The sequence below is a fragment of the Neolamprologus multifasciatus genome, chromosome 13, assembly GCF_963576455.1.
Source record: "Neolamprologus multifasciatus chromosome 13, fNeoMul1.2, whole genome shotgun sequence".
NCBI classification, from domain to species: domain Eukaryota; kingdom Metazoa; phylum Chordata; class Actinopteri; order Cichliformes; family Cichlidae; genus Neolamprologus; species Neolamprologus multifasciatus.
In genome coordinates this window covers 24,475,604-24,503,558 of record NC_140451.1, presented here as the reverse complement: position 1 = coordinate 24,503,558, position 27,955 = coordinate 24,475,604, and the positions used below count along the sequence as shown (strand labels likewise).

The 27,955-nt window shown below is 40.3% G+C and overlaps 1 protein-coding gene across 3 annotated transcripts in view; it reads right to left on the bottom strand.

Moving 5' to 3' along the window:
- The window catches only part of akt3a (AKT serine/threonine kinase 3a), a 61,204-nt gene that overhangs the window by 20,203 nt on the left and 13,046 nt on the right, over positions 1 to 27,955 (bottom strand). For all 3 annotated transcript variants that reach the window (XM_085183712.1, XM_085183714.1, XM_085183713.1), the window contains exons 3-4: positions 7,081 to 7,206; positions 3,764 to 3,875 (exon numbers count right to left, since the gene is read on the bottom strand). In XM_085183712.1, coding sequence (XP_085039838.1) covers positions 3,764 to 3,875; positions 7,081 to 7,206 — 238 coding nt within the window. The remainder of the gene's footprint in view (positions 1 to 3,763; positions 3,876 to 7,080; positions 7,207 to 27,955) is intronic.

The window sequence follows — 27,955 nt, the reverse complement described above, 5'->3', positions numbered from 1 at the left end:
AAACACGGTCAACTAGAGAATCAACCAAATGAGCAATGATCATAGAGCAGAACTAATGCCAGTCTGTGTGTGTGCTTGTGCGAGAGGCGAGAGGGTGAACGAGTGTGTGCAAATACACACCAGTGCATTAGAGGGAACAATGCTTTGTTGTTTGCTAACATTGTTCCTCCCCATTGACTTTCCATTAGCAGTGATGTTCAACATCTGTTCAGAGAAGGTGTGTGTGTGTGTGTGTGTGTGTGTGTGTGTGTGTGTGTGTGTGGCATGGATGGCCATGCATCAAGATGTTAAGGTGCATTAACTGTATTTAACAATGATATATAATGGTTAGGACAGAGGGTCTAGCTTCCCTCTGCCCTAATGGAGAAGAGAAGAGAAGAGAAGAGAAGAGAAGAGAAGAGAAGAGAAGAGAAGAGAAGAGAAGAGAAGAGAAGAGAAGAGAAGAGAAGAGAAGAGAAGAGAAGAGAAGAGAAGATTCTGTGATTTTAGCAGTATCCAAAAAAATTGTAAATTAGTTTAAGTTCACACAACTTGAAAGTTTTCCTCAACAATGAAATGGTTCAAAATGACTTGTACTTTGAAGGTTTTTTTATGCCACTGATCTTCACTCAAACAGTGTTAATCCTGTGCCACATGCAGGGGTAACATGTTAGCAGAAAACACCAGAGAGCTTGAACTGAGGTGAAGTAAAAATGATACTCAAATATTCCGAAATCCCCTGGACTCGGGAGAAGCAAATCTGGATTTACGAGAATGCACTTTGAAAATACACTTACCCAGAGTAAGCTGTGAGAAGATCATAATAATGAAACCTGCTTGACTCATAAACGTTCACCTCTGTCTGCTTTGTTTTGTTTTGAGTTAGACGCCCATATGTTTCCTTGAGGGATCTGGAGGAACATTCATCTGAACCTAAACAGAGCAGTGTGTTTTTAAGATCTGAATCTCTTTCTTCTGCAAAGACTTCTTAGCATACCCTACACACTCCAAGACAAGGGCAAACTCAAGTTACACTCTATCAACAACAGTGGAGCACTCAATTTGTGGCATCCATATTGTGCGAATGTGTGTGTGCTACGTGAAAAGCAACGGGAACTCTCTCAAGGTCAGACAGCAGATAAATGCTCTCTCATTTTGAGTATTTTTTTTTTTGTGTAATGAGGGTTTTTTTTTTTTGCTAATGAGAGATAATGGGCCTGCCTACAGTCGGGCACCACGCCAACACGTGCCGCACTCTCTGGGTTGGTGCTGTGGTAGCTGGAGCTCTGCCAGCACGGGTACAGTACAACAGATACAGTAACACACAACAGCACAGACTCCCACACGCAGACTTTTTTCCAACCCACTTCAATAACGCAAAAAATCTTGCGCACACTTCTACAACAAAGCACAGGCACATCTGGAGCTCACAGTCATCTACTTCCTCTTCCTCCATCAATATAAAGTTATTAGTTTAATGTTAACTCTCAAATGCTTATTTGATTATCTAGAGACTAAACTACTATAAAAGCAACATATAACACCAAGTTAGACAGACAGCTGCAGCCCACACACACAGACCCAAAAAAAAAAAGAATAAATAAAAAGAAGAACACACACACACACACACACACACACAAACTCAAAGGATGCACAGAAGCATCTGTGGTCTTCTGGGCAAAGCTGTTCATTTTCTGGAGATAAACACCTCAGCTCCTCAGAAAGGAACTGAGCAGCTGGAGAATTTATGCCAACGCAACTTGAAAGGTCTCCTTTCCACTCTGTCTCTCTCACCCTCTCCTTTCTCTCTCACACCACCGAAAGCAATACAGTACAGACCTCTTCATACATCCTGTATCCCTGCCCTTGATAATTTGTTTACCCATGTACTTTCCATTTATTTCACTTCAACATGAATTGTACTCATTTGGCTATTTTTGCTTCCCTTAATGAAAAAAAAAGATGCTTCGTCAAGCAGTCATGGATGTCAATTTGACTGGTGGTAGCCACAGGTTATTGAGAAAGAGGCACAATACTCAAGCAAAATTCAAGCACCGACTTGTGGCATGAAAAACACTGCAACAACAGCTGACCCTGAAAGCAACAAACTGTCTCTTTTACCCTACTTGTCTCAGGTGGCAATCTGGGAAGAGCCTAATTTGGAGAGTGTAAATCAATTCCAAACGGAATGTAATACAAAGAATACATTACTGTGCAAAAATCAGCCTGTCATTTCTTTATATTTTGCATGCAATGATCCAAACTCTCTTGCAATTTTAAATTTCTTTTTAAGTGCTCTTGAGCAATAGTTCTCTGGGTTTCAGAAGGGCTTTCAAAGTGGTTCTTTGGCTGGTTTTCATTCATTTTTAGTCCAGTATCTCCACCTGATCATTTTCAGTTTAATGTTTTTTGTTTGTTGAAACACTAACCTATGCATCATACAAGGATAAAAAGGCAACTAACTCAAGAGATGAACCATATAACAGACAGCTTATCAAGGAACCAATTTTAAATAACTTTTTTACAAGCGTATAATTTATCTCATTTCTTTAGTTGAATCTAAGGAAAAGACAAACATAACACAGTTTGGTAAGCAAAAAATAATATTTTTGCACTAATGAGGTGATTGAAGAAGCTATTAGCCAAAAACTTGGAATATCTCAGCATGGTGCGCAGTATCATTAAAAATATAAGGAAACTGGAGAAGTGGAGGACACAAGCGGCAGTAGCATGCCCAAAAAAATATCTATAGTGGATAAACAGGGTCTTAAAGTCATGCGTTCCAGCAAAGACCTGACACAGAACCTGAGGGATGCACCAGGACGTTCATGATATGTGATCCATCTACTGTTAACTGAAGCGTCATCAAAAATGGTCTCAGTGCAAGCGTAGCTATCAAGAAGAAATTCTTAAGGAAGGGAAATGAACTGGATTGAAAATCTGTGGGATTCACATTTTTGATTCAAGTTGTTGTCAATATGTACAGAAGACAGATGTACAACAGTGAGAGTCATCAATAAAACATGGTGGAGGCTCTGTCATGGTTTGGGGTTTTCAGCCAGTGCTGGAGATTTTCTCAAAACTGGAATTAACACAGAAAAGTACCGGCACAGTTTGATTCAGCATGTAATACACCTTGTGGATCTGATTGGCAACAGCTTCATTTTTCAACATGACAATAATAAACATAAAACTCAGTTTTGAATTTATGTCTGCATGTTTTAATATATTGTAGCACCTATTTTTCACAGCACAGAAAAAAGAAATGACTCAGAGTGACTCAGACTTTTTTGTACTATAATTTTAATATAATTTTATAATTTTTTGTTATTGAATTACTACAAATAATTCAATAACACGCAGGTTCTAATTGTAGACTAGAATTACACGTATTAGAAATACCTATTTCTGTACTCACTTGAGGTGGTTAAACAACAGAATTTAAGTCACAACACAAAATAATTGTAAGCTGTGGACAATTCTGATTCATGTTTTATTTCCAACAGGGAGAAGTGCCAGTCCAACACTGGTTCCTCAATCACCTTCATCGCTGTATAATAATCTTACATAATACAAATTAAACTCAATAAAGAATCCAAAAACTTAAGGACAAACAAAAAACTTAAAACTTAGACATTTTTGGTATTCTGACTAATAAGTCTTAACTAGATTACAAAATGTCCATTCAGCATGCTGCACTCATTTCTCAGAGAGACATAGATACTCACTGATCAAACCCTGATTGTTGAACATTTTAGGAATTGTTGCCTAAAGGAAAACTGACCTCTCATCTGGGGAGTCCACATGGAACGTCCTCTCGATGACCGTGGTCCACTGGAGGCAGCGTATGATGAAGGTGTTTGGCTTCGGCCTCTCTGTCTTCATCAGCTGACATTCTAATAAATAAACAAATAAATAAATTTAAAAAAGAAAAGAAAAGAAAGAAAATGGGCACCCAGAGGGAAAGTGATTTCTTCACTGTACGATGACTGCAATCACTTTGCACTCAAGAAAAACAAATAAGCAGAAACAAACTCAGATGAGGTCAGAGCACTTCTAACTCTACCAGAAATAAATTAAGATGTAGTGACTTCAGGTCAAAGTTACTTATGACTTATGACAAGTTAAAAATATGCACGTATAGCATGTTGGCCATTGGATTTTCCAGGGGTTTTTTTTCTACACTTGTGCCTAGGCAGTTGTTATTAGCAACATCTGTGTTTTTCCCTGAAAGCCCTCTGCTGTTAAAAAGGCCTAGTCCTTGCCACAGTGACACTAGAATTCATTTAGCTAGAAAAACAAACAACATGTAACAAATCACCCTTAACATTATCATTAAGAAAACATGCACTTTGTATTTTAATTTGTTGATTTAAAAAAACGGCAACTTCAGCAACCAATGACTGTGCCAAGGGATATTATGTACGTACGTCACATACGCATCTGGTGACTATCAGAACAGACGCATTTCTATGAAAATAGGCAATACAGCAGTCCATTACTGCGCAAAAGCATACTACAGTACACAAAAGCAGAAACGTACACACACATAGCCAGATGGGGCTGTGAGTTTGCTGTGTGAAAGAATGCATCTTCATTGCCCCTTTGCAGTCTCTCTGGTTTTTGGAGACGAGAACTGATGTAAAAGAGCCTAATGAGTCACCTTTTGTCCTCTCGTCTCCCCCACTTGCTCTACATATGTGATCCTCCATCTCTCTCTCGCTTTCTCTCTCTCCTGTTTTCTCCTCCCCTCCGTCCTCTTTTTGTCTCCTGTCATTCTCCGCTCACCTTCTCTCCCTCGCTCATCTCTCCCTTCCTCCTCCTTATAATGCTATCTGTTTAACTGTGGCACAGCACAGCATGTCATGGCTCTGCCTAAATATAGACAGGAAGGTTAATGACAAGACCACAGTGCTTCGATGTAAACACACACAAAACTACACACACAAAAAAGCTACAACCTGACTTGTGAATACAGCCTGCAGTGTTGCCTGAAAACAATGTTATGCTATGGTTGATGCCAAAAAACACTCACACCCACACACAGACAAACACACACATACACACGTAAAAGTAAAGTTTGAATGAAATTGGGTTGTTTGCCACAGCAGGCAATTGTGAAAACTGTGTAGCAGTTTTAGTGTGTGTGTGTGCGCGCAGGACAGTCATGTATGTATGAGTCCCTCTGCAGGGAACAGGCCTGTACCATCTCTGTTCCATCTGACCACTTCTGTTGTTCACGCACGCAAACACACACGCACAACCACGCAAAAACAAACAAACACATGCACGCACACACTCACATACACACACCACCTGGCCTCCCAGCTTTGGGCAACAGATGTGGCAATGCCAGTGCTGTGCCAAGCAGCCAGGGCCGGATGTATGGCCTGGCTTGTCCTCCTCACAAACTCTTTTCTCTCCCCTTTTTCCTCATTCTCCAGTCCTGTCTTCGTCTCCTCCTCCCTGTCTGTTCGGTGCTGATGATCCTCCTCTCTCCCAGTCCCTCCGTCCTTCTCTTCCTCCACCCTAATCATCCTTCCATCTCTGCCCTTCCCTCTTCTTCCTCTCTCCTCTGCCACCTCTGATCAGCTACCATCGCTCATTCCCCGTACTTGTCCTCCCTTCCGGACTCCTATCTTTCTTTCTCCACCTCCATTGTTCGATGTACCATTTTTTATCATTTTCTCTGAGGTATCAGCTTGTATTCTATCATACATCATATTTTCTGTTTTGGCTCTCGTCTCACACATATTCTCTGCTTCTCTGCAGATATTTCACATGCCCTGCAGGTGCCATTTGATTTAAAAGAATAAACATATTCGCCTCATTTATGTTATTTTGAAATCTGAGATATTGTGCAGCAATACAGTGTTAATTGGAAATAGATGCTAATAATTTTGGTGGCATCTGCATCAGGCCTTGTGCCAAGAGGGCAAACACCCTCATAGTAACAATCAGATTATGTATAAACATGAACTAGAGTAAACAACTAGATAATACATACTCATTTATTCATTAACAGACAGCTGCTGTGTGTTACACTGTATTTTTTATAAAACAACAAAATTATCTGGTTCATTTTCCAAAATTAAACAAGGTTATCTGCTCCTTTATCTCATTTCAGCTTGAATGGTAGTCCTTGTGGCACTCCCCCAAAAAATCAAGTTTACTGCCTCCACATGTGCCCTCAGGCAGTTCAAGATCCCTGCCTAGTTGCACAACTTACTTCTCGAGGACTTTTATTACACGCATTCTTTAATACTGACAGAGATATAGCTGTCTTCTCAACCCGCCTCCCTCACTTGTAGACTGATGTTCACTTGGACAGATGGTAATGATTTTGTTTTCTTCCATTTCAGTCTTTCATTTTATCTGCTATAAGGCACTTTCAAACATTATCTTTACTATGATCTGACTGATATCTTTAATCAACGTTACATGAAAAAGTATTTTACTGCATTTCCACTAAGCCCAGCTAAGTCCACTTTTATTCTCATTTCCCAGACTTAATGTCTTTAATCTATGTGTAGTATAAAGTAACTTAACTTGAGAAAATTTGATATTTTTAAAAACAGAAAGGTGCCTCGTTAGTTAATAGAAACTCAGTTGGCAGTTGGAGGCAATACTGATGGTTATTAAAAGTTCATCAAGTGCTGAGTTGTCCTAAAGCAAGACCGTGACTCAGTACCACCTGCAGAGATTCTTCATTGAACTGAAATGTTCCCTTCACAGATAAATTACAGGAGGTGTTACCATATCATTACTTAATTATGAGCCTCCAGAGAAGTATGCAGGGTACTTTGGTAATGTACGTAGAGGAAAGATGCAGGTTCCTGGCTACTAGTCTTCCCATATACCCTGCTTACAGTTTAACATTTCAATATCTTTAAGGTGCTGACATGATCTGTCAACTGAATGTTGAGAGTCAAACAAAAAGATGTAATCTGCAGCTGCATCCCTCTGACAGAAATCTGTGGATCATCATTTTCTCACTTGCCTTTAATGTTCCTGTCTGTATACAATGTAAAAATTCATGTACACAAAATTTTAGAGCACAGTGTCAAGAGTCTATAATGGCATATGTTGTAGGTAACATACTTGCTACTGAGAAGTTATTTAAGGGGTAGGGCAGGTCGGCATCCTGAGGTTTCTCTTTGTAGCCGATGAAAGAGCCGTCTGTCTTCAGCAGGAAGTAGCGCGGTCGCCAGTTCTTTATGTATTCACCTGAAAAGAAAGATGAACACAAAAAGAAAGAAAATGTAGGAGTTAAATATCTTCAATAAATACTTGGTGCACACACAGGTAAATTCAGATCAGATTCAGAGGAAAGAGTGATGCTGATGGAATAATTCATTCAGGGGTTGTGATGATTACTATAATCATCATGATATATGAACAGTCTCATTAACTGCAACAATAATAATGCTAAGGATTTTAAATACAGATTTTATTCCCTGGACAGTTAGGAGCCTGTCTGCTCAACTCTCATCTGTCCAAAAGATGTCACACACACACACACATACACTCTGCAGTGTTACACAAACACGCACTTACACACAGCATCTCTATGGCTCCCACAGCGCTTGCCAGATTCAGATCGGATTATCATGTAAAAAATGACAAAAACATGTTTACCAGCGCAGAACTCAAACTATCCATGCCAGAAACATCATCTGGCTGATACATGGGCAGGTGTTGAGGTGACGACCCCTCTACCAAATACTCACACGCGGACACACAACGCACACAAATCTACAAAAACCACTGGTCACTAGAAGCCAAGGAAGAAGAGACGGATCAGATGAGACAAGATTACATGAGATGAGATTGCTTATCGAGAATAACCCTTCCTAGACTGCAGAGACAAATATAAACATCTGCTGAGCAGCTGGTGGCAGAGTTTTACCCAACTGGCTGGCACAGACTGACGCAAAGGTGGCACCACAGCTTTATCAGATGACCCGCTGCAGGATTACATGAGTGTCAAGCACTTCCACACCACAGAGGCGGATAACACTTACTGGAAAACAGCATGGATACACACATGGATTAAAGTGCACACGTGTGCAGATTCACACAAAGTTGGACGAGTAGGATGAGTGCACATACAGGGTGAGATGGAAGCTGTGTAAACGTCTCAGTTTGTCATTTTAAGCAGCTGAAACCTCAGCCCCTTTAAATAAACTAGCCAATGTTTGACACGTGCATACTTCGCACACTTTTAACACACCTTTTCCACATAATATGTGCAGAAATGCTCACAGCTGACATACAAAGCTCAGTAACAGTTTTGATCACCTTGTTTCAGCTAATTCGCTGGGAGACGAGAACACGGAGAGCTTATATATGTGTGTGTGTTCTATTTGCGACATCCATTTAAAGCGGAAATGACAGCAGGCCGTGCTCGTTAACACATCGCAGAAAAACACCTGCTCCACCGAAGGAACCATGCGACTGCGGGCCCTGCCGGTACCTCTGGGCGCTGATGGTGGTAGAGGTGCATGTGTGTATTTGTGTGTGTGTGGCGCAGAGTGGAGTGATTGCAACTGATCTGAACCACCACACAGAGACAGACAGACACATAAAATGTTTGTGGGTGCCAGTGCGTCATCAGGGCTACCAAATCACACCTCTCCTCTCCTCTTCTCTTCTAGTCTCTATTCTTCTCTTTTTCACAAATCCACCCACTCTCTCCTCCTTTCCTATTTCCTTCTCCTGTTCTTTCAGAAACAAAGCATATTCTTTGGATCACTTGCTACTGATAAACAGAGTGCTGCAAGAGGGGCTGAATGGGAGGGGTGGAGAGAGGCATAAGGAAGATGAAAGAAAAAATATTAGAGAAAGCATTCCAAAAAATATGGGGGGAAAGGGGGGTAGATTATAAACAAGCAAAAGGAAAAAAAAAAAAAAAAAAAAAGAATCTCTCATTATTCTGACCAAACAATAATAGATAATCGGGCATAAAAAAATATAATAAATATTTAATGAGGTTCACAGTTAATCAATTCAGCATTTTGTTATACTTTGTGGGTTTTGGTTCCCTGAAGCAGGAATGAATGTTTCTTTCATTGCTACTTTGTGAATAAATGTCATAAAAATCACTAGACTTTCTAAACAACGTGTGCTTTATAAAGTCCAGAAAGAAATATCTAAGGCAATAAAAGCCCTGTGATAAATACTGAAGGTTATAATGTTCAGTGCTTGTGGAGACCGTGTCTGGAAAACATTATGATGAGATATTCTCTTCTGTAGCTGAGTTAAGCTCCTTTAGATTTGCACCAGAGAAAGTGTATTAATGCTCTATTTATTGAAAGTTTAATTCCAAGGTTAGATGATATCTTTATGATATTTTATGATTTAATCATTAGATATTAATCAGTTAATGAAGTTAATGATTAATGATTGAAAGAAACTTAAAGTGAAACTAAGTAACTTAAAAGTGGATTAAGAAAGAGATGGATGGACTTTGAAAAGATGAAGATGAAGTAAAAATGAAACTAAATACAGATGTTCAGTGTTTTTAGAGATTGAACATGTCATGATCCAACTTTATGGAAGCCAGAACGAGCCCACCCAAAGGTCCAATCCAATTGGATGGCTTTGTACAGTGTAAAAACTGAAGGAGGGTTTAGGATATCTATTTTTTCAATGAAATGCACAGGAGCACCAATGCCAGAATTACTATACAGAAGTGAAAATATCAGGAAAATTGTGTTTTTCATATAATGTATGTACAATATTGTGCAGGTGTCTTATTGGCCCGGCCATCCTGATAGTACTGCAGGCAGTGTAAAATCAACTGTGGTCCACAGCATAAAATGTTTGCAATAAAAACTAAACTGTACAGTACTACTGAAAATATTTAATCCCTCTGTGCACATTTAGTATGTAATGTTGTTTTATTGCTGAAGCTAACCTAATGCAACCTTGTAGTAATGTTACTAAACTACTCAGCAAGCCTCCCAAGATTTCTGTATCAATAAAATATAATGCTCATATTTTAGATAAACCATTGTGTCAGTGATCTAAAAATACATTTTATTGGAGAGGTTTACGATTAAGTAAACAGGGTAATCATTTTTGGTTTTCATACCATGACATCTTCATATGGGTATCAAGAATCAAAATAACATTCCTACACATCACACAAACTGAGTTTGGCAGTGCACATGTAAATTATTATTGTGCAACTGTGTTCAGCTCTTATAGATATGCATCAGACGTTAAAAATGAATGAATATTAGATCCATGGTGGAAAGTTGACAGAAATGAGCAGTTTTGGAGGTTTATCTGTTCCAGCTGTGAGCTCAGAAAGGAATGAAAATGGAAACTGATCATCTGGAAAAAAGAAACTCTGCTTAACTTCAAACTGGATTGAAAAAGAGATGGATTGACTGTCAAAATGGATGAAGATAAAGAGAAAGTTAAACTGATAAAACTATTATAAACTGGCAGCGACGGCTGGCCTGCCGGTCCAAGTCCAGTCATTTCTATGAGTCAGTTTCTAGATGAGGTGTCCAACCAATGGAAGCCTGTGGTTGGCCACTTCATCCCTCAGCTGTCCAGTACAACTGAAAACATTTAAGCGATCCTTCTGGCCAGGCCTAGACAGCGTGTACGTGAGTGTGTGAGTCTGTGAGTGTGTTTTTCTGTGTGTACATGTCCACTGGGGGGCGGGGGAGGGGGCAGCCAGGGGTGGCACAGACGGAGAGAGAGGAGATGGACAGTTGTCCGCACGCGCCGTTCCAAACAAACACAAGCACACGCGCATGCACATACACGCACACACAGACTAAAACAATTCTGCTCTGACCGATCCAATTCTCTGTATGATCCAATGCTGTTCTGTCAAGCTATCCCGTCTTGGCCCTGCCTGTAATGAGTCCAGCGAGCTCTCCCACTCTGGACAGCTTGTCTGGGGAGCCACATGTCTCTAGCTTGGACTGCTGGAGAAAACAGAACAGCCGGTCTCCTTCCCACACCATCTCTCTCGGACTCCTCACTTCAGTTTCATTTAGTTTTCTGCACAACTTTACTTTTCCCTTAAGGCCAATTAGTAAATACTACAGTACACAGTGCTTAAAACAACAGGAGTCTCTTGTTTCTTGTTAGAACGACAGGGTATCAGTAAAACAGGAGAACGTGGGAGATCTGAAGGATCGAAGGAACAGAAGATGTTTAGGAGAATAGGATACACCATTCTGAAGTGTATTCAAATTGCTTCAAAAGACGACAAAATATAGACTTCAGCAGGAGATGTAAAGTGCTCTTTTCCATATAATTAGAAATGAGCGGTTGCATATTCATACATTCCTCTCTGTTCCGTTTTCTATAACTATTAACCCTCCTGTCATCCTTTAAAAAACTTACGTCCATCACCCTAGAGGCCGTTTTCTGCCACGCCCCATAAAGTGCTATAAAAATATTATATATTCATATTTTTTTCCACTTTAAATTAGCCAATCTTTTAAAACTACTTCTCCCTGAAATATTCATATAAAGTTTTAATTATATTTCGGGGGTTTTAACCCTTTAAATCGCAGTTTAATTACATGAGCGCACTGTTTTATAGCCCCAAAAAACGAAAAAAACTAAATATTTTCCATAAAAAACATTTGAAGTAATATTTGACTTTTATTATAATTAGGCCTTTGGATGGTCCAAAGATTCGCACCAACATTTGTTTTGATCCAGCATTATTTTTTTTACAGGGGCAAATTAAAAGAAAAACTTACGTCCATCACCCTAGAGGCCGTTTTCTGCCACGCCCCAAAAAGTGCTATAAAAATATTATATATTCATATTTTTTTCCACTTTAAATTAGCCAATCTTTTAAAACTACTTCTCCCTGAAATATTCATATAAAGTTTTAATTATATTTCGGGGGTTTTAACCCTTTAAATCGCAGTTTAATTACATGAGCGCACTGTTTTTATAGCCCCAAAAAACAAAAAAACTAAATATTTTCCATAAAAAACATTTGAAGTAATATTTGACTTTTATTATAATTAGGCCTTTGGATGGTCCAAAGATTCGCACCAACATTTGTTTTGATCCAGCATTATTTTTAATGCAGGGGCAAATTAAAAGAAAAACTTACGTCCATCGCCCTAGTGGCCGTTTTCTGCCACGCCCCAAAAAGTGCTATAAAAAGATTATATATTCATATTTTCTTCCACTTTAAATTAGCCAATCTTTTAAAACTACTTCTCCCTGAAATATTCATGTAAAGTTTTAATTATATTTCGGGGGTTTTAACCCTTTAAATCGCAGTTTAATTACATGAGCGCACCATTTTTATAGCCCCAAAAAACAAAAAAACTAAATATTTTCCATAAAAAACATTTGAAGTAATATTTGACTTTTATTATAATTAGGCCTTTGGATGGTCCAAAGATTCGCACCAACATTTGTTTTGATCCAGCATTATTTTTAATGCAGGGGCAAATTAAAAGAAAAACTTACGTCCATCGCCCTAGTGGCCGTTTTCTGCCACGCCCCAAAAAGTGCTATAAAAAGATTATATATTCATATTTTCTTCCACTTTAAATTAGCCAATCTTTTACAACTACTTCTCCCTGAAATATTCATGTAAAGTTTTAATTATATTTCGGGGGTTTTAACCCTTTAAATCGCAGTTTAATTACATGAGCGCACCATTTTTATAGCCCCAAAAAACAAAAAAACTAAATATTTTCCATAAAAAACATTTGAAGTAATATTTGACTTTTATTATAATTAGGCCTTTGGATGGTCCAAAGATTCGCACCAACATTTGTTTTGATCCAGCATTATTTTTTTTGCAGGGGCACAGGAAATTCAATATAATGGTATATTATGGTTTTTCACTTTTTCCCCACTAAATGCTTTTTCCTTGTTGTGTTCTAAAATAAAATGAAAAAAAATATGTAAATGAAAATACAAGATCAGTTTGAACCAGAAAAAAACTTTTATTTTGAACAATGAACATGAACATTTATGTTTTTGGGAACGAGAAAGATATAAGTAAGAAAGAGCGAGGGAGAGGGGAAGAGCATATGTGGAGGTGTGTGGAGGTGTGGTGTGTATGTGGAGGTGTCAGAGTCCTCAGTTGACGCAGAGGCTGCAAATGACCAGAAGGTGGTCCTTACATGTGGACTTCCCGCATTTGCAGCAGGTGGTGACGACACGTTTCTTTTTCTCATGGCAGAAGTCGCACTGTCTCCTGCCCTTGGAATTGGGGATCAGGGCGGGGTCTGCAGCAGCACTCTGCACTCTCGTCACGATGTCTGCAGCACCTGATGAGCGGGGAAGGCGTGTTCGCTTCAGTATGTGTGGGTTTACTAAAGCTTCACCCACTTCTTCAGCATACAGCCTCCGTTTGTAATTTTTCTGCTGTTTCCAGGATGGGTCGATAGCTGTCCACAGCACGTAGGAGTTGTAGAGTGACACGTCCAGCAGGTTGTGGAAGAGTGCCACTGGCCAGCGATTAGTTATCCTCCTACAGGAATAGGTGCCGACAACCTAAAAAAAAAAAAAAAAAAACCCCACACAAAAAACAGAAAATCAAACCTATGTATATTTTACAAAAGAATATATGAGCAAGAATGAATAAATCTGTGCGTAACTGATGCGTAATGACACCTACCTTGTCAAGGTTGTCGACACCACCTTTGCACCGATTGTAATCTTGTATGATTACTGGCTTTCGCTTCCCTTCCTCGCTCACATCCGGAGAGCGGTGTTTTGTGCTCATCAAGAGCACATTTTTGCCACGTCGGGGGATATAAGAGACAAGAGTGTGGGTGAGCGTGAAGGCGAAGGCGGACGACAAGACCGCTCTCCCTCTTGTCTGGAGCAATCGAGGTGGAAGCTCCGGCTTATTTCTCCTAATCGTGCCGACTAGGGCCAGTTTCCTCCTCAGCAGCTCTTCTGCCAGGGCAAAGGACGTGAAAAAATTGTCACATGTCACCACGTTTCCCTGGAGCCCCTCTGTTAGCTCCAGAGCAACCCGCATCCCCTGGTTCACCTCCGCGCGATCGCCAGTTTTGCCGGTGTATACCTGGAGTCTCCAGGCGTAGGAGGTTTCCACGTCGCATACAGCCCATATTTTTAGACCGTACCTTGCTGGCTTCGTTGGTATATATTGCTTGAACTTGCACCTTCCTCGGAACGGGACGAGCTGTTCATCAACACAAATGTCTCTCCCTGGGTTGAAGAGCAGCTCCAGGCGATTCGTCCACAAATCCCACACCTTGCGGAAGGCAGCCAGCTTGTCCTGACGGCGTCGGGGTCGGGAAAGCTTATCATCAAAACGAAGCGCCCCGCCGATTTGATGGAAACGCTTGTGGGACATGGTGGCTCGAAAAATATCCCGTCCGCATTTATCATCCCAGAGGCTGAGAGACGATTCGTGTCTTGACCGGTAAACACCGGCCAAGATGAGCAGCCCAACATAAGCACGCAATTCATCACAGTCCATGTCTCGCCAGCCGGCGACTGCGCGTCTCCCGTGCAGATTTGTCATGGCCACCGTGTGCTGCACAATTTCGTCTGTGAAGAGGAGTGCAAAGCTGGATGCCGGGTCCCTGATTCGGGCGGCGGCGTAGTGTGTCGGTCCTGGGGTGACATTTGTAGCTGCAGGAACATAGCGGAGGGTCTCCGTATGTGTGGGGGACCACACGATTTTGCCATTTTTTGCAGTCCATTCCGGAGCTGCTTCCTCCGTCTCCATCTCCCCTTCGCTCTCAGCGTCAGATATTTCTTCATGGGAACTGGACTCCAGCTGCTCTAGTTCCACAGAATTATCCGTTTCCTCTCCATCATCCTCGGAGGAGGATGAGCAGCTATCCTGGCACTCAGAGTCCAGGACCATTTCCAACACTTCATCTGTGCTATAATATCTTGCCATCCTGAAAATGACTACTCCCGCTCTACTGCTCATTCTTATAACCTCTGCTGCATTGCACCTGCATAAACAATTTGAGCCCGCAGACAAAATAAAGTCTAATTTGGTTTTGGCCCCTGCTTTTATGTTTATTTTGTTTATATCGCAGGGTGGCCTTCAAAGAGAGGAAAGACTTTTGAAGTTAGACACAGACACACTTATTTTTCTCTTTCTTTTTTAATTTTTTTAGGCATAAAGACCTTTATTTTACATTTTTTAAACTTACACACCATTGTCTAAGACTGTTAGTGACACAGAATTATCATTTATTTGAGCAGAAAGTCTATGGAATAAATACAGGATTTACTCCATTGCCGTCACTTGCCCAAAAGTGGGAAAATGGCGCCACCCAGTGGACAAATATAAAAATTACAATTTCAAGGCCCTGAGTCCTCATTGACATCCAAAGCAAAAAAAAAAAAAAAATCATATAATAATAATTTTGGGATGAAAAATAGCGTTTATAATGGTTGTCAATGGGACACAAAACGGCACAAGGAAGTTGGGTGTGGGGATTTTTGCTGCTCAGCCATTTTAGGCTGATTAATAAATTCACACCGAAATTAAAAAAAAAAATTAAAAAAAAAATCCTTTGGCAAGTTTGGTTATATTCCACTGAACACAGTGGAAATGGCTTGAATTTAAAACCAGAAAGGAGCACAAAAAGGTGCCAGGATGACAGGAGGGTTAAGAAAATATTAAGTAAAAGTGTAACGCTGACTCACAAAGGTCAACATGACATAAAAATCAAGCTAGACTTTTTAAAAGTAATTTTTCCGATTTATAGGAGAAATAAATCTCGTTGGCACCTCCTCCAGTTGCAGCTTGTGGATTTAGCAGAAAGAAGTAGAGATGAATCAGCTGTGACTGTGTCCGTTCCAAGCTTTCTGATTGGACAATTACAACAATGCGCTCGCTAACTGTCACTCAATTAGCGGACTGATTAACTATTCATTTCGGGTCGGAGGAAAAAAGAGGAGAGAATCAGTGAGGGAAATGCAGAGAGAATAAATGGGGAGACAGGTACAAATGACGAGGCTGAAATTCAGCCAGCAAAACAAGAATGAGACACACAAACTTGCACAAACTTCTTTAGTCTCTCCCCATCTCTTTGTTTCGCACTGACTCCTTAAGGACATCGGTATACCTCTGCTCTCCTGATTTAACCACATTTTAGCTGAGAACACGACAGACGAAAATCAGGAAAAGCTTTGATGACAATTAAATAAATAAGTCCATAACTATGTGAGCTCACCAGCCATTTGTTAATCAACCCAAACAGGGATTTAATTTAATGCTTTGGCCGAGGCTAGAGCTGATATGCAGATGGTGCAGAGACGGGGCTGTGTGACTGGCACTCTGGGAGCTGGAGAGGTGGTGGGTGGTGGTATATAGAGGTAGGGAGAGGCGGGGATGAGGGTGGAGGGAAATTTCTGCCACGTTCCAGCACATACACAGCAGCTCACCAGCAGAAAGAAAAACGTCTGGCCACATAACACCACACACACTCACTTCCATATAACAGGGTTTGCTTGCAATCAGATTTACTGCTGTTTTGTATTTCTTTGAATTCATTTTTTTCATGTATTTTATGCCTTGAATGTTTGCTTTCAATCCTAGTTAGTTTCTGTTAGTTTCCAGAGCAGATTTAGTTGAGCTTTTATTAGTCTTTTTATTTATTATTGTGACATTCCAGTTACTCAACATCTGCATCAGGACAATCTGCTGACAAAATGTGACCATAACAGCAAAGGCTAAAAATTTAAATCTCTGCATTTTTATTTTAGTTTAGTTTTATCTATTATTTCTTTTAGTAAATCTTTTTTTTTCCCCACAAATTTGTTTTTAGAATTTGATTTAGTGTTTAATAACATTGGTTATATGGTAACTGCTTTTCAACTGTCTTGGCTATTTTTGGTCATTTTATTAATCAGATTTACTAAACATGGATGTGAAAGGACGTGCATTAAAGCAAAAAATTATCTCATGTTTAAAAAGCATTGAAAACCAAAATATTATGCAGTTGAGCTACAGTAGATGGGCACGAATTACTGTTTTAGGGGTTTAATGAACCATTGTGAAACAAAAGCAGAACACAGTCAAACTGGTAGGTGGGCTTTTAGCTGACCTCTTTATTGACAAAAGTCAACATACATCACAAGACATTGCGTGAAGAAGTTTTAATGTGCAAATCTAAAGCAGGTACAAAAGGCATTAAGAGATCGTGTGGAGGACAAAGAGGGACACCTAACTGGTTTCTGATGTTTAGGGAAGGTAACAGTGTAGTGACTGCACAGAGAGCACGGAGAATACGGGGAACTGGGAGAACTGTGCTGAAAGATGCTTCAATATGACTATATCTTTCTGAGAGTTTGTCCAGTATATGCAGCTGCAGAGGACATTTACTGTCATTCTCACTGGTTCAAAAGAGCGCAAAATTTTAGCATTATCTGGAGAGTCTACTCCATCAGCCATGTGAGCATTTATTAGGAAATATCTCTATGCGTGACCTCAACCCCAGCAATTCTAACTCCAGTCTGCTCAGACTTCTTAAGGCGAGTCCAGACTCTTCAAAGCCAATCTACTTAGTGTGCATTAGTCTCATTACCACATTACCAGCGTGTGCATGACTGCTTTAAATACAGTGAGAGCATAAAACTTATGCTACGTGCTCCCTGTAAAACTGAGATGGCATTTTTCCTGCTTGTGCTGTGTTTAAACATTTAGTGCTAGAGTAATTGTAGAAGCTTATAGCGCTGTCCATGGGGCGTTACTACACGGAGCCACAACAGTGTAATGATGAAGAGGATGTCATGGTGAAGAGTGAGGGGAAAACACTGAGCAAGATACTGACTGAGAGTGAGACAAGGCTCAGTGTGTGTGTGGTTGAAGCTATGACAGTGACAGAAAGCTGGGACAGGGCAGGGCAGCCACAGGGTGACCAGATTGAGTGTAAACCCATGGGAGTATGTCCATCCCTTGGGGGCCAAGGAGATTTTACCCAGCCAGCTGCACACAGCCAGAGCCTCCTGGTAAGCTGTGCTGGGTGCACTTAGACACACAGTCACACATGCATGCAGCATGCCCTGGTGCCCCTCTGCTCCCCCAGCTGGTACAGAAGGAGGTACACTCATGGACTCATGCACACACACATACACACTGGCAGCATACACATTCAATTGCAATACAAGGAATACAACATCTCTTTTGGGTAAACATTACTACAGAATTGAACCTTTTATTTTTTTTTTTCCTCGACTTATTTCTTCTGCTTAAAAAAAGAAAATTCTTCTCTTTTTATGATATCCTCTCCTGCAGTACCACTACAGTCCAGTAGATGGTGGTGGCTCCCTGAAGCATGGTGGCCACTGCTGCTGTGCTGGAAAGTGACTGACAAACATGGTTCAGCCAAGATGCTGCTCATTCTAATCCCCCTAAGAGCGCAGTTGTGAGTGTGTGTGCGCTAGTGTGTGTGTTTGAACAGTATATATATAAGATGGCAGTTCCGTGTTTGTATGTCAATTGATGTCAGTTTGACCATTTCTCCAGTTCAATCAGCTTCAAAATGATATACATTTTAACGTCATAAGAAAAAAAGTGTCATATCATGATATCATTGCTATAGCAACAACATTTACATTCCCTAATGCACGAAACAATGAGACCAGTCCAGACATGTCCGACAGCAAGAGCCGCATGTCGCCCTCCAACGATAGTGGTAAAGGTGGAAACAACAAATTTGTTTTACCACAAAACCAAAACAAAATGCACACATCATACAATTCAACCAGGCTAGGAAGGCACGCAAGGAGATAAGCAGAAAGTGATGTATGGCCCAAAAGTAAACAAATATTCAATGGCTAGAGCACATGCTAGTTAGACTCCATATAACAGGAAAACGGGAACAGCAAACAGTGGATGGAAATTACTGATGTGGTTAAATATTGTGCGTATATGGTGCCAACTCATATGATAAAAAAGGAGTGCTTTAAGCAGCACCCAGGCTAAAACATCCCAAGCAGAAAATATTTTTGAATTTCAGTTTTATTATGTGACCGCATTGTGTAGGGTCTGTCACCCACCCCTACAGCAAATCTTTTCTTTGTAAAAGACAGAGAACAGATATGTAACACACACAAAAATGCCCACAGAAGCTAATGAACTTTAGAAAGTGTGAAGAGTTTTCTGACTTAATAGTGTCATTCAAAGTGTTTTGCGATTCCCCATTTCCCCAGCTTTATGTTCTATGCTCTTCTGTTTTCAGACATCAGTCCTGTGAAGAAGTATTATTAGGGGCATGAGACACACCTGGGCCCAGAATGACCTCCTGTCCAGTAAATGAAGCCTGGTTCAGAACAAATTCTTCTCCTTACACATTACAGAGGCTTCTTTTTACAGTTTCAGCTACAAATAAAATACATCTCTACTTGAACCTGACTGGTGCTGACCTTTAGGGACTGGAGTACATAAAAAAATTAACTCATTTGACAGCAATTTACATTAACCTACCCATCAGATTTAATTGCTTATTAACTGAAGGTGCCAAAATACTGATCCAGGCAGTCCAAGCCCACTTTAACCCCTGCTCTTGAGATATTCTCGAGGCATTAAATTGATGTATGCCAATTACTGCAACACGTGATAATGATATTTAAAGTTGATAACAGAAAAAACTAAAAAAAGTAATTTAAATGCATTTTTCCGTCCTTAAAACTTTACGTGACTCAAAGGTAAGTTAAGTTTGAAATTTCTATCCAAATACACCAATTTACTTTGAGGGCCTGTAAGTCAGAAAAGTGTCATAGTTTGAAGGTACAAAACAAAAACAAACAAGTTAATACTAATATATCTGCAATAGGCCAACATCAGCCAAAAGCAGGAAATCAATACATAAGATGACCATTTTTTATTTATCAGAAAAATATTATACTATTTTTTGCAGACTTTCCCTAAAAATTGTTACATTTTTTTAAATTCGTCGTTTGTTTGTCAAGATTTAGATATGTAAGATATGCAAATATTGATGCTGATAGAATCATTAACCAGACAATCCAGGTTTAAATCTGTAAATTCTGTCAACAATATTCAAAACAGCTCAGTCAGATGGTCTGCCCCCCCCCCCCCCCCCAAAAATACATTTTTATATATAACCATCCACCCCCACACGCACAACTACCCAGGCAGCATGTCACTGAAAACACGAAGACTGATGTGTTTGTATGTCTTCTCGCACATCAAGAAGGTAAAAATACAATCTGAGCTAACCAGAAAAAAAATCCTTTGCGTTCAAACACCCGATAACATTAGGAATGACATGCTGCCTGTGTTCAGAAAGAGGTGGATCCAATGAGATTAGCAAAGGCACACACACAGCCAATAAGCAGGCTAATCATATTGTACTGATTGCCGGTATATTGCTCCTCTTTTTCTCTCCTTGAGGCATTGTGTGTTAGCACCCTGGATTTCTTTATTTTTGTATGACTGGCATACATTTAATGCAGTAATTAAATGCTGTATAGATATTTCTCATTTGCTTTTAATAGAAATATAATTTAAATCTTTAGCAGGTCTAAATATATTTTTAAATTGTTTCCAAAACGGCAATTTACTTCCCTCAACTATTACTTTCAGTTAGTTCATGCCTGAGAGGCGCTGTTTACAAATGAAAATCATCATAACAACACCAAAGTTATCAGTTGTTTCCTGATGACTAGTCTGGTTCTGCTGCAATACACTAATGTCCCTTCTTGACATTTCTCTGTTTATCTGGGTTAAATGTTCAAATGCGGTTTAAGGTTTTAGAAAGCTAAGTTACAAATATTTTACTTGTTAGTCTGGAGCAAAAGGAGGAACAAAAACAAGCCAAGTCAACTTTACTTACAGAGCATTTTAAAAACAGCTAGCACTGACCAAAGTGCTGAACATAAAATACGATAATAGTAAACAAAAACAATACCAGTATGGGCTCACAATTTTACAACGGGTTGCATTCCCCCCATTCAGTATTTGCTATATTCATACTGTGCATTAACACTTAGAAGTGCATAGCTTTGAGGGTCCCCCTTTAAATCTGACATTCATATTCAAATTATTATCCTGTTTCTTTGCCTCATTGGATATAAAACTATCCAATCAGGGGAACAGAGTAACACAACTGGACCAATCATTCAGTGAGAATAGCTTGCCATCAGAAATAGAAGGGGAGGGTCAGGAGATAGACACAGCTGTCTAACTATTGCCCACAACAGACTCAAGGGGGGTGTGGATGTGTGTGTGTGTGTGTGCGTGTGGTGGTGAAGCCCAACCCTGTCCAGTTAAGCAGTGGTGAACAGGTGCAAAGCTTTGTGCATGGATGTGTGTGTGTAAATCACCATTATTTCAGAGTGGCTGGCCCTGTATTATTAATTCAGAAATACTGGGCTGGGGCTAAGGGCGGCAGCTGGCATTATGTGTGCATGTGAGTGTTTGTGTGGCCAACATAAGACCCCCCTCCCTGATCATTTGTGAAGCCCCTATACTCTTCTAGATCAACAGAGAAGCACTGTGCCATTTGTCTCCTTGAATGCCTGTAAACTTTATACACACCACCACACATACACACTCTACTCTGCAACCACAAATACACACTCATGCACGCATACACACTAGAGCACAATAGTTCAGCCCCACAGGCAAGAGTAAACAAATAAGTACTATACCCCAAGTATTGTCAAGAGCACCGCCTCCTCTGCACCCGTACTCCCCCCAACACACACCAGCCCAGCCGCGCCTCATTCAAAGGGTCCATTCATGTGCTGCACTGAAGGGCCGACAGTAAGTGCTCTCCACCTCACTAACTGCTGCTCTCTGCTCTCCTCTCCGTCCTGCCTGTTTACCTGTCTGTCTCTCCACCTGCCTCAGTGTGTGCCCATCTGTCTATTACGGTGAATTCACTGTGGGCATATTTAGAGCAGCTCATTCACGCACTTTTTATTATTTTCTCACTAAACTTTGTTCTTGCAACTCAGAAATTGTGATGCCAACAAATAACCAGAGAAAAGAGACTTTATTTAATTTTTTATGTGATGAAGTACATAAGTAATATAGTTGTTTTCATCTGAATTCAAGGATAATGGATATAGAGGGATGTGACAAACTGCAGTTCATAAAGCTTTTAAAATGTAACACTTATTCAATTCCCTCACAATTACTCACTCCTCGTCGTCTGAACGAAAATCATATTTGTTTTGGTTCACCTGCAACTAAAACTTCCCGATGTCTCATAAAGACACCACAACTCAGTTCAATAAAAGACTTGAGCGTAAGCCTTAAAAAATATTTTCAGGGTCTTGTGGAAACAGTGGCGCCCCAGTTGTGCCCACAACAAGAGACTTGTGCTTTCACAGGTAAGGGTGAAAGCAAAGTAAAGCTGTCTATAATTCTGTTAGAGACCAAAAGCACAAGACCTCAGATACCAGAATGAGCTTCCATTGGTAGGGGCTCATGTTCTGCGCATGACAATGGCAAGCATAAACTAGGTGTCTATTTTTGGTTGGACATGGTTTGGGCATTTCCAACCAGATGTAGACCCCTAGGCAGGCCAAGGATGCTGAAGAAATTACTTCACCTCTGCATTCCCATCCTCGGGAGGTCTGGGCATCTCTCCTTAGACTGCTGCCCCCATGACTCAACCTGGGTGATTAATGAATGGATGCCTAGATGGATGGATTGTTTATTTAAAATTTGGCAGTGTAAATTCAGGAAGTATTACAGACTTTGGACAAACAAATCACAGTGTGATTGCAATTAGTTACCGCTTGCCTGTCTGTCACACTTTGAGGTGGCAGACAGTATATCACTTTAACTACAGCAAACACTTTTCTCTCTGTCCCTGGGAGCTGGTGCTTGTCATTTTGTAACACCTTTCTGTCTAAGAGGCTGTTTTTGACAACTTGTCCACCTCAGCTGGCCAGCATCAGGCACTTAGGCCTCTCACACAGTTAAAAAGAAACAAAGATGGCTATATGTGTGTCATCTATGCTGTAATCAGTTTTAGCCAATTACTAATGAAAATTAATCCTTTAATTTTCATTTAACTCAAAGTATTCATATTAAGTATTAAATCTGCTACTTGCACTTCCTGAAAATTACAAACAAGATTAAAAAATACATATGCCAGACTAAAATCAAACCAAAGTTTTCACACGCAGTTATGTTAAAATTCATTCACTACAATGGGGAAATGGGGAAAAGTTCCCAGTCAGTAACAGCTAACTACTGTAATTGCAAAAGAAAAAGCTTCCAAACAAGTGATCAATCAAAAAGTGAAGGCAACAAATCATTATATATGTCACTCCCCTAACAGTAAAGAGGAAATGATAGATGACTGAAGTATAGAAAAACTCCAATATACAGACAAAGAACACCAGCTAACAAGCAGTATGATTTATCTGACTTTAAAATATTTCTTGAGGTTTATAGTTGCACCAACTTGTTCAACTGTTTGCTCTCCGTGTCAAATGGCTCATCTGTTTCTCCACAGAGTATTTCACCAACAAAGACATATGCCCAGTGAAACAAAAAGTTGGTGAAGGGAGATAAAAATCGCATTATTGGTTAAATACTTAAGAATATTTGTGAACTTGCCAGTCTAGTCCTGCAAACTACTTAAAGAGCAGGCAATGTCCCAGGCCTATTCCAGCTCAAAATATTTTGTGGAAACACTCAAACCACGGAGCAATATCTGAATATGGCAGATGTTCGTCATCTTTTCTTCTCAGTTCTCCCCCTCCACCTCCTCTCATACAGCAGTCTGCTGTTGAACCTCATGTTCCAGCCGCTATGCTGTGAGACATCTGCACCTCACTCACTGTTTCTTTCTTTCCTTTCTGTCTCATCTTTCCTGTCTATGCAAACACACACACACACACACACACACACACACACACACACAAAGACAGAATTCTTTGCTTGATGACAGATGGCAAGTCAACAATTGTACAGCGTCAGTCTCTCAAAACACAGACACACACACCACATGTACACACAAACACAGAAACAAACACCACCTCCTTGTCCTCCTGTCCCTTTGTGTCCAATCCCTTGTCAAATGCCTTGATTTGTTTCTTACAGCTGAGAGTATGCATTAGTCTGTGTGTATGTGTGTGTGTTTCTTTACCTTGGTATATTAAGCAGTAGTTTAATGAGAGCATGGTGAAGAGCGGGTCCCAGCCAGTGGACCATATGGGGGCCATTTAGCCCCCTCAGAACATTGAGCCAAGCCTTGCTGACATGATTACCACTGCTGTCCACTGCTCTACACTAGTGTCAGATTGGGAATGGGGAATTTTATCATGGACAGCTAATTAATGACTGGAGATTGGCAACCATAGATGGAGGAGTCTGAGGGAGGATGAAAAAATGTTGTCACTGTTTGGTGTCGTCTTCTTCTGTTTTTAGTCAGGCCAAATAACCAAGATTCTGTGAAACATGTGTATACCAATAAGAAAAATGCATGCAAACAAACATGTACACGTGCAGTAAAAAAAAACATGGTCACATTTTATGCATTTTCTCTGGTCTGCATGCACTGTACACCTTTATACCTTTATTAATGCATGTATTTATTCATGTGTCACATTTTCAGCGTGTCTGTGTGGCACAGCAGGCTGAAGCTAGTGGCTTTGTTAATCCCGTCAGGGACAGATTACAGGTGGGACGTTATAAATAGACTGACTGACCCTTTAACCATGATCACTGTAACATCAACATGCAGCTCAACTATTAAGTCAGGCATAACAGGAGCAAACTCAAATCAAACCTACTAAAGACAGTTTTAAAAAAAGTGCTTCGTGCAGTAATCAATCATTCTTCTACATGAGCTTAAAGACAACCTCAGATGTAGTGGTATGTCTTGGCTTCACATACAAGCAGAGGTCTTCACACATGCACTACAACCCTCTGAGGATTTTAGATCTTACCCCACAGAGGTGTATGCGAGAACCCAAATCCACAAAGTTGGATCAGACAATAAAAACTCTGCCCTGCCAGCTCACTAGTACTGCACAAACTGTGATCCTAGACTGTGTGAGAAGAGTGAATTTAAGCAAGCGACTACATATCCAACGTGCTGATTCCTGCACACTCCATCCAGGCGTAACTTACTCCTAAACCAACCCAATAGCCATCAGTCAGATTCAGAAATGCTGAATAAAAATTTTAAAAAGGGGCTCCGATAACCACAAAAACCTCCTTCCTGGCTTCTGTAACAGACGATGCTCTGTGGAGCTCATGCTCGGACTTAAAAATGAGGCAATAAAGAGCTCTGTGCTACAAATTGAAGAGAAATGCATCAAGGATGCTGTCCAGTTGCTTTGAGCAAACAGATGTACACCACTGTCGACCATTTTGGTTCTGCTGAAAACACCTTTGTCATGTTATACACCTGATTTATTCTTGCTGCACCCAAATCAACTGCAACATCCATTTTTTCCCCAAACAGGGGATAAAGCATTTCTTAATTCATCCTTATCTTATTTGAAACTTCAGCATGTGAAAAAAAATCATACAAGAATAAAATCATCACAGAGAAAAAACTGGGCACCAAAAACAGTTTCTAGGGAAATTTTCAGCATGGACATACTAAATAATACACACACTGTTACTGGAGCAGTAATCATTTTGTCAGCTGTGGTAAGCAACAGCCTGGCTAGTGTCGTCCTGTTGTCAGTGTGAAAGGCTGTTCTAAGACATACGATCAGACTGTGCTGTTCTATTATTTAAAAAGGCACAAACAGACAGTATATCTGATTATCTGTAGTACTCGATACTGGAGAGAAAAACTAGTTTGAAATGGAGCTGTACAAGGTCTCATTACAGCATTTTATTAAGTACAGTAGACTCTATTATTTTTCTCTAGTATTTGAAACCAGAAAGAAGTTTTAATATCATATCAAGCAATGGATTAAAATTTTGTCAAAACTGGAAAAGAAAAAAAAAAGGGCACATAAAAAGCCAAAACAGTCTCACTCTGGGGTAATACTTCTGCCAGCTACTGTAACACTTACATTAGCTGCTAGCGACTAGGAACTAATCTGTTGGCCCAAATCAGCCAAACCAACCCCCACTGTAACCTGCCTTCTCTAATCAACCCAAAGCCTGCTCCCACCAGCTCTCAATAACCTCAAGATGTTAAACCACACACTACCCTATTAGTCTAATCTGTGTTAGCACATTTAAACATAGATTCTGGTTTCCACTTAAACTCAAACTGCTTTGTCAAGTGAGGACAGTGCAGCTGCTGTCAACAGATCTTATTAAACTAAAGACACATCTACCGGCTCCCTTTGGAACAAGGGAAAATACTTGTGGAGGAACCTGAGGCGTGTAGGAAATCTAGGATTCATAAAGGTTTTTCCCTTTATAAAAAAAAACCATTGTCTGGGCTAAATTTGAAAAACGAATCAAGCATTGGCAACAATATTCAACAATAGCCTTACTGGTGCAAGTGGCATAAACCATGTTGTTAAAGATATCCATCATATAACATCTGTTAGTTGTTGGATTTGTGTTGCGTGACCATGAAAATGTCTAACAAGCTTGAGTCACATTCTTATATATACACAGTAGCACCTTTATATGAATGAATTATTAATTTATATATGTATTAAATTCTAACATTGATAACAAACTGCATAATTCATTTAATTATTAGCAGCAGATGACAGACAATATGTTTAGCTGAGGGTGCTTCTGATCACACTTATTACTAATCAAGTAAAAGGAGTGATAATGTAAGAAAAGTGCATTAAGCAAAATTTGGATTCTGACAATGATTTTTGGGGTAGTGATAAATAATAACTAACAATAACCTTGTGAAGTGTACATGTGTGAATATATGTGCATCCACCCACAGTGTGATCAAATGTTTGAGGTCAGCATTTTGATGATCCTGAGCTGCAAACTAATCCCATTATTCAACCTCTCCTCCTTTACTCCCCGCTCGCTTCCTCTGTCCAAGCTGTTCATCTGCAGTGATCAGCACTCCATTCATTGATTCACTCATTCATTTATCCAAGACTGCCTAACTCTACATTAATTCATTCACACACTCATCCATTACTCCAGGAGTGTCCTTGTGCATGGCTTTTATAGGGATGCTTCAGCCGATCTTACTGAGCTGACAGTTATATTGCTTCAAGCCATTGAGCTCACAACTCGCAAAATTTATCCGTGGTTATGCTGAGGCAGTGTAACGCTAACACAGACATAATCCAAAAACCAAAAAACATATATTCCAGCTAAACACAAAGTTATCTGTGTGTGTTATCCATCTACATTTTGTGTCCACAAGTGCTAGCTGCAGGACTTTTTAGTTCCCAAGTTGGCTTCCTCTGTTCCATATTGGCTCTACCTGTCACAAACGGTCTCTCTGCTGTTCGTCTGTAGGCTCTGCAGACTAGTCTGTCTGCACTGTGCTGTCAGTCTGTCTGACTGCCTGGCTGTCTGCCATTCTCTGCAGTGTAGAGTGAGTCATTCTCAGGACAATGGAGACAGTTTGTAAAGCCACACTGGAGCGTACACTTCCTCCGGATGTGCAAGAGGATGCCATTCATAACAAAGCCTTCACTGTCTGTGTGTCTACTATTGGCCTGTAGAATAAGTTTGAGAAAAAGAGGGGATGAATAGTGGTACATGGAAATGAGAGAGAAGAGAAGAGAAGAGAAGAGAAGAGAAGAGAAGAGAAGAGAAGAGAAGAGAAGAGAAGAGAAGAGAAGAGAAGAGAAGAGAGAAAGGCGACACAGCAGACAGTAGCGGAGGCAGCAGCGGCTGGTGATTGATATCAGAGATCTGGCACTGCCACCTGATCCAGCCAGCCTCCCTCCAGCATCACTGAACTCACTGAACTCACTGAGCCAAGATGGCTGCCTCACTGCACTGCACCCAATGAACCCCACAGCGGCCCAATGTATACAGTATAGCACGTACAGTTCCCAGAGGGATTAATTTTAAGAGACTGTACAAGAGGAAAGAGTGCAGAAAGGACAGGTGTGCTGTTCCTTATTGCAG